Raw genomic sequence first — 6,921 nt, 5'->3', positions numbered from 1 at the left:
AGTTCCCTAAAATCACAGCTCACTCTTAGGAATTCTTAAAAAGAAAAGGTCGCTTAATAAGTTAAGTTGTTTTAAATTGTGTTAATAATAGGTTACTTTTTGTAATAACAATGTAAATTATAAATATTTTCCTAATAAAATGTTAGGAGTTTTAAATTTTAAATATCGATAACGTCTTTTATCGGAAATATAAGTTTTAAAATTCCCGGGCTTTTGTAAGAACTTGAGCTAAACTTTTTTATCATTTTCTAAGCGAAGAGTATCTACTAGTTTCTATAAATTGGAATGGCTTAAATCAAAATAATGTTAGTCATAGGAAATTTATAAATTAAATTTTAAACGGTACCATGTAATTTACGCTTCAATTACAATAACATTTAAAAGCTTATCTTAGTTCCCAGTTGTTTTATTCATTTCAAACATGCACAAACTAGGCGGGATAATAGTTTTAATTATTTTAATAATCTTTCTGTCATGGAAGTGCTACAGGTATAATTCTCTATATCTAGAATTATGTCGAGAAATTAAAGAACAGGTTGAAATAAATAACAAACAGGTAAGAGCCCTCCCTGTATTCAGTGATATAAAATATAACAATACTAGTTTTAATTTAGAGTACATAGTTGAGGGCATTCTAATTCTAGTCAAAAGCTTTAAACGCCATGAAGGAGTCATATATATTCTTGATCAGCATCAACAGGCGAATCTTTCTGGCTATCTCCGGCAGAAAAACAAAATTTTCCAAAATTTTCCATTTTTGCAAAAAATTTAAAGAATTAAAAATGTCAAAAATTTGTAAAATTTTTCATTTTAAATTGAGTATGGCACATTTATTAAACTAATAAAAACTAGCATAACAACGCTTTCCGAATTGAAAATAATGCATTTTTGGCTGACTTAAGAGTTTTTTAAACTGAGAAAGAAAATACTTTCAAACAAAATATTTGTAATACATGCTAAAATAGCATTGATCTTCGTCCCTTATGTTTACAGTTAGCTCAAGGTGCGAATTTGTATATATTGAGAGCCGTGAATTTTTATATCTCTGCCTGATTTTACTTAGTTGTTTTTTTTTTACGAAATAAGCTGAGTCAAGAAACCGGCTTACCAGCGAGAATGCCGAAGAGAGGTGGTAAGACAGCTCTCCTCTGTCCACTTTGCTGGCCGAAATTAAGCACTGAATGTGACAAAATGGTGCTCAGTTGTTGAACTAAAATCGAATCCGACGGTCGCATAAACTTGGGCTTGGCATTCGTCGAAGGCAGGCCAACAGCGGACACACAAACCTTCATTCTCGCACCCATCGAAGGAAGGCCAATTGATTTACGTAGATAAAACCAACAACATATTGACCAAGCATGTTCAGGTTAACCACTACCTTAAGCTTTATGCTCCTGATCCTGAGTTGTGGCTGGGCGGAGATTGAGGAGAAGCCCCGGGAAAAGCGTCAGGCGAATAAGGTTCGATTGGTTTTTTGAAAAATAAAGCAATACCATTTATAATATATTTTCCAAAAAAGTTTATAGCTTTTATAAATCCAAATAATATTTTAAGAGCTTTCAAAATAGACTTTAATAAAATTCCAATTAACTCTTTTGAATATTAAGTAATTTTAAAGAACTTAATTCACATAAAGATAATATTTATGTGGAGTTTCGACTTCTTTAATGAGCAATTTATTTAATAAAATTAATAGCGAAATTAATCAAATGTCCTATTAACCTAAAGACCTTAATTTTTAGAAACCATATACATTTATTAACATTAAAAAATTCTCCACAGATTCACATAACGCTGCTCTACGAGTCCCTGTGCCCTGACAGCAGGCAATTCATGCATCAACTGGGTCCCGTGTACGAAGAGTTCCAGGATTACATTGACATTCTGCTGGTTCCCTTTGGGAAGTCACATTCCGAGCGAAATGGAGCGATCTTTCACTGCCAGCATGGACCGCCCGAATGCTTGGGGAATCGGCTCCAGAGTTGCGTCATCAACAGCACCGGAAACCAGGCGGCGCAGGTGAAATTTGTGGTGTGCCAGATGCTGGCTCCGGACTACTCCCGCGTCGATCAGGTACTTTCACCTCTGCTGGTGTTTGCCCAGCTAATTAACGACTATTGTCCGGAAATCTGTAATAAAATAATATCCCTAAACCGTTTGCAGTGCGCCAGGGAGGCGGGTCTGCTCAGTGACGTTGACCACTGCCTGTCCAGTGAGACGGGGACCAAGCTGCAGCTGCAGGCGGAGCTGGTGACCAAACAATACAGGCCAAGCTTCGTTCCCACCATCGTCTACAATGGCGTAAGTACCAGCGATCGATCGCAGCCGTAATCGAATGCATTTAACTGGTTTTTTTGGATTCGTATTCGTATTCGTTTCGTTTCCACATGCAACAGGTCTTCGATCAGCAGCTGCAGGACCATTCGCTGCGCGATTTCCGCGGCACGGTGTGCCATGTGTTGCGTCAACAAAACTTGCTGCCCAACAGCTCCGCAATCTGCCAGTAGATCTGCTAAATGTTCACTGTAACTGCCACAAGATTGGAATGAAATTAAAATTCACTAACTGGTTTCTGCGATCGAACAAGAATATCTCACTAGGGTGGAATGGGAAACATATTTAAGCATTAAAACGCAAAGGTCAAAGAGAGAAAATACAATAAAATATGTTTAAATAGTTATTATCTCTACATAAAAAGCAGTAAAAGTAAACAAACGTTAACTTTAATCATATTTTCTCTCTCTGAGCCCGACCTCATTTAGATAATAATTTATATTGATACGTAAGATACAGTTCATCAATTACATTCGTGTATATATTATATAGTACATGCAGTGCGTAGGGCATCTAATTTATTTACAGGGGGGCATACAATATAAATTCATTATTTTTGGAATGGGGGAGACACAAACATAGTGATGATGAGGGGGTATGGGGAATATCGTTAGGCTTTTTCCTCTCGATGAACCAACAACAAATGACTTAACGGCTACTTGCTAATGGATAACCTACAACTAGGATTTCAATTTCTTGCACTTTGTGTGTTTGCTGTGGTCGCTGACGGGTGTGCAGAAATAACAATTTGTAGACGACGGGTTTCCGTTGTGTTTAAAGCATTTTCCCACTCAGACGGCCGTGCCCGGTGCCTTGCCAGCGGCTGGAGTCGCTGGGGCGTTGGCGTTGGCCAAATTGAGACTAAGCGAGCGACGCGGTGCTGGCTTTGGTGGAATCTGCGGCTTCACGGGTGCCTTCTTGGCCAGCGTTAGGCTGGCTTGGCTAACGAGCGCCTGCTGCACTGGCCGCTCCTTCTCCTGGAACTCCACGTAGCCGCTCTCATCGCTGTCCGATCCGTCATCGGGATTGATTTGGTCGTTGCGCTCCTGTTTGTCCAGTTCGTCGCTGCCGGAATCGCTGCGCTTCAGCGTTATGCTGCTGGAGCTGCTGTAGTTGGTGGCGTCGCCGCTATTGTGGCGCAGCTGGTGCTCCAGTCTTTGGTAGATCATCATCTGCTCCAGCACCTGCGCCTGCTCCAGCTCCAGCTCCAGCTGCGACTGCTCCAGCTGGTCGCCGGTATCACCGTCCCTCTTTCCATTGTACTCCTCGTGATTGGCATTGGTGACTGTGCTGGCCGTCTCGCATCCGCTGGATATGGATCCCTCGTCGCTGTCGGGACTGGTCAGACCCTGCTGAGCGGATCCGCCGCCTGCTGCCGCCGATGTGCTGGCCGTCGTCGAGCTGGAGGCGTTCGAGGATATCGATGACTGTGTCTGGTGGCGATACTGCATGCTGGCCTGATCGCTGGCCCGCATCTTTCTCATCGAACTCCGGTGCAGCATGGTGAGCATAGCCGCATGCCGGAAATAATGGTCGTCGGCATCGTCGAGGAAGTCCTCCTCACCGTCGCTGCAGACACCACTTCGACGCGGGGCGGTCACATCGTGTTCCTCGGCGGAGTAGTCCGCCTCTGGATCCGCGCTGGGGTCGCTATTGATCGTGGGCAGCAAGCTGAGCGGTTCTCCCTCCTCCTCCTTCAGGTCACTGAGGCTCACCATGCTCTGGCTGCCGTTCTTGTGCAGCTGCATATCAAAGTACGGCAGCAACTCATTGCTCAGAGTTGTGTCAAACTTGAGCAGCTTCTCGAAGTCATCCGAGTCGGAGCCATCGTTGACGGCACTTCCGGCGGAGGCCAACGTTAGAGCCTCGGCCTGAGGCACCTCCTTCACCTTCATATGCGAGCTGCAGCAGGGCGATGAGGGCAAGATCTTTCCAGTTCGGCGGATTGAGTGACCACGACGACAACGACGCCGGCCCAGAGTCATGGCTGGGTACAGCGAGTCCTTCTGACAGCAGGGCATCATCTCCGGCTCGTTGGTGTCCTCGATTTCGTCGCCCTCCTCCTCACCAATGGCCTCCTCGATGGCCATCAGTTTGGGCGCCGACTTGGAGCGCTCCAGCGGCGGTCGATAGTTGTTGCCGCCCACACTTAACATGATCTTGCGGCGCGGCAGGCTCGGATTGTCGTAGACGGCATTGGCCAGGCTGAGACGAGCGTTTTGCTTCAGAATTTTCTCACGTTTAAATTCGCGCAAAGCGCTGTCCAGGTTTTCCTATAAAATAAGAGAAGGCACATCAATTAAATATGGAACCTTATTATGCAGTCCTATGGTATGATAAGCTTTTAACCTCTTCTTTTTTTATTATAATGAACTACTTAAGACTTTTAATAGCCCTAATCTGTGTGTTTGTTTCTTAATCAGGTGAGTTAGAGCAGAAATGACTTTACGCTTAATTTTAGCAATTGTTAGCCGCTTAAGTCTACATAATTGCAGAACGATAAGAATACAAATAAAACGTTGGTCATCGCTATTTCTGTATTTTGAATTGAGTTATGGAAACACTCGAGTCTTATCTGGTGAGTTGTATATGGATAGAGCACACAGGAAATGGAACTGAGAACCCTCAACTTACCCTCAGAGTGTCGCAAATGTCCTGGGCAATCTTCTCCTTGCTGCAGAGCACCGCATGGCAGCGCAGCTCATGCTTGAGCTTCCTGCCCTCGTGGCGGTAGATCCAGCAGAAGACCCGTGGATAGTTCTTCGGTGCACAGCAGTAGGTGATGCGATGGGCCCAGTACTCCGTGAGGCCATGCTGCCGGGTGGTGGCCTTCAGCCCAGAGGCGCACACCTTCAGGCGCATTATGACGTCTGGCTTGGAATGCTGTGTGTAGTTCCGCCACAAGGTGTTCAGTTGCTTCTCCACACAACCCTCGCCTGCTGAAATAACAATTATTAGGAGGGGTTTCCTTGGGTAATAAGTAGGATCTCTGTGACTCACCCTTGGCCCAACCGGTCAGGACGTTACCCAGATACGAGACCTTAAACTCGGGATCGGGTGTGCTGATATCCACACTGTGTGTTCGCCTCCAGAGCTTCCCCAAGCTGCGTGTCAACGTGCGTATGGTCTTTGAGCTTAGCTGATCCTGGGCGATGGTACGACCCACATGCTCCTGCCGGCTCCCGTAGAGCAAATCCCGCGAATCCGTGGTCAGGGTTACCACGTTCGTGATCTGCACGGAGTCATCACCGCCGGCCACATCGCCGTCCTCCTTGGACACCCGCTTGAAGCGCTCCAGATAGGGCCCCGCTCGTCCCCGCCGCCCGCTGTAGGTATTGAACTTGCCACCCTCAGCTCCGGCTCCGGCCAGTCGCTTCTGTTCCTGTTTCTCAAACTTCTTGGCATTGTATGTGTTGCCCAGCAGCCGAGCCAGGCTGTTGCTCTTCACAAACTTGTGCTGACGCGGCGGAGTTCCAATTGGCACCGGCGGAAGGGGAGCGGAAGTGGCTGTGGCTGTTGCTGGGGGATTCTCCTGCTGCGTCTCCTGTGACTTGCTCTGACTCAGCTTCTTGCTGCTCCCGAAATGAAACAGAGTCCGGCGCTCCTTGGCTTTCTTCAGTGTGCTGGTGTTTGGTTCATTGTTTGGTGTAGTTGCTGTTGCTGTTGCTTTTTCTGTTGCGGGTGGAGCTGTGACTGCTTTGGTGTTGATCACCGCTTGACTCACACCGACCAGATCCTCGTACTCATTGTTGTTGTTGTGGTGATGGTGGTGAGTGGCTGCTATGAAGTCCACCTCATCACATCCCTCCATCGGGGACTGGGGGCTGGTACTGCTGCTGCTGTTGCTGTTGGCTGCCATTTCGAGAATTGCTGCTGATGTAACCGATCAATATCCGTTGGCTACATACATGATAACACGGAATATCTGTAAGATAAAAGAGGGAGGGGTAGAAATAAAATTAGCATTGGCCCATTAAAGGTACGAAAACGGCTGGAAACGGTCTGATAAAGAAATTAATGGCACAATAATTCCATTTGGGGAAAATTAGCAAACAACTAAATTAGCACAATTCAAATTAACCGCAGCCCAAAGAGGGGAAAATTACCCTGAGAGCTGAAAGTTTCCATTTGGATAATCAACTACAACTAACTAGTTTTATCTTCAATTTTAACAGTGGCAATTAATATTTGTACCTTACTTTCTTTTAAGTAATTTAAAAACTCGAGTTGATAGTGTTAAATTTCAAATTAAACCCACACTTTCACCCATCATTGGGCATTATATTCGCCAATTCACACCCGATTCAGAGAGTACCTTTGCCGCAACTGTGGCCAAAAAGTGTCAACTGACTAATAAATTACCCCATGATTAACACTCGGCAGCAGCTGTAAAATGTGTTTTTTCTCGTGTTTTTTTGTTTCTCACAACTTACACACACAGTGTGTGTATGCAAATGTTGACGGAATTATAATTACTATTTCTGTATCGCTTTAGGTTTAGCTGGAAAATGCCACACGACGCTTCAGTGAGCCCTCAGGTCTTGTGCATTTAACATTTTCACATTATTTAGATGGCGAATTGTTTGC

At 45.2% G+C, this 6,921-nt stretch overlaps 2 protein-coding genes across 6 annotated transcripts in view; one reads left to right on the top strand and one right to left on the bottom strand.

Moving 5' to 3' along the window:
* Window positions 1-409: 409 nt before the first annotated feature.
* Window positions 410-2,583, top strand: LOC110184928 (gamma-interferon-inducible lysosomal thiol reductase). 2 transcript variants are annotated; one of them, XM_020953575.2, is made up of 4 exons: window positions 410-556; window positions 1,783-2,073; window positions 2,164-2,301; window positions 2,397-2,583. In XM_020953575.2, the coding sequence occupies exons 1-4, from the start codon at window positions 422-424 to the stop codon at window positions 2,505-2,507; spliced, it is 675 nt and encodes a 224-aa protein (XP_020809234.1). In that variant the 5' UTR covers window positions 410-421; the 3' UTR covers window positions 2,508-2,583. The 2 variants fall into 2 exon arrangements, with proteins under 2 accessions (XP_020809234.1, XP_020809242.1); XM_020953583.2 differs by lacking the exon at window positions 410-556 and adding an exon at window positions 1,102-1,460.
* A 174-nt stretch (window positions 2,584-2,757) lies between these two features.
* The window catches only part of LOC110184911 (uncharacterized), a 36,116-nt gene continuing 31,952 nt past the window's right edge, over window positions 2,758-6,921 (bottom strand). For 2 of the 4 annotated variants that reach the window (XM_020953560.2, XM_086840827.1), the window contains 3 exons: window positions 5,335-6,259; window positions 4,969-5,273; window positions 2,758-4,607 (listed from right to left, as the gene is read on the bottom strand). In XM_020953560.2, coding sequence (XP_020809219.2) covers window positions 3,126-4,607; window positions 4,969-5,273; window positions 5,335-6,193 — 2,646 coding nt within the window. In that variant the 5' untranslated portion in view covers window positions 6,194-6,259 and the 3' untranslated portion in view covers window positions 2,758-3,125. The remainder of the gene's footprint in view (window positions 4,608-4,968; window positions 5,274-5,334; window positions 6,260-6,921) is intronic. The other 2 variants (XM_020953567.2, XM_086840829.1) reach the window with 1 other exon arrangement.

Source organism: Drosophila serrata, unplaced genomic scaffold, assembly GCF_035046125.1.
Source record: "Drosophila serrata isolate PLE 108 unplaced genomic scaffold, ASM3504612v1 contig_382, whole genome shotgun sequence".
Lineage (NCBI taxonomy): Eukaryota > Metazoa > Arthropoda > Insecta > Diptera > Drosophilidae > Drosophila > Drosophila serrata.
The sequence above is the reverse complement of the archived record's forward strand: the minus strand, read 5'-3'. Positions and strand labels throughout refer to the sequence as shown.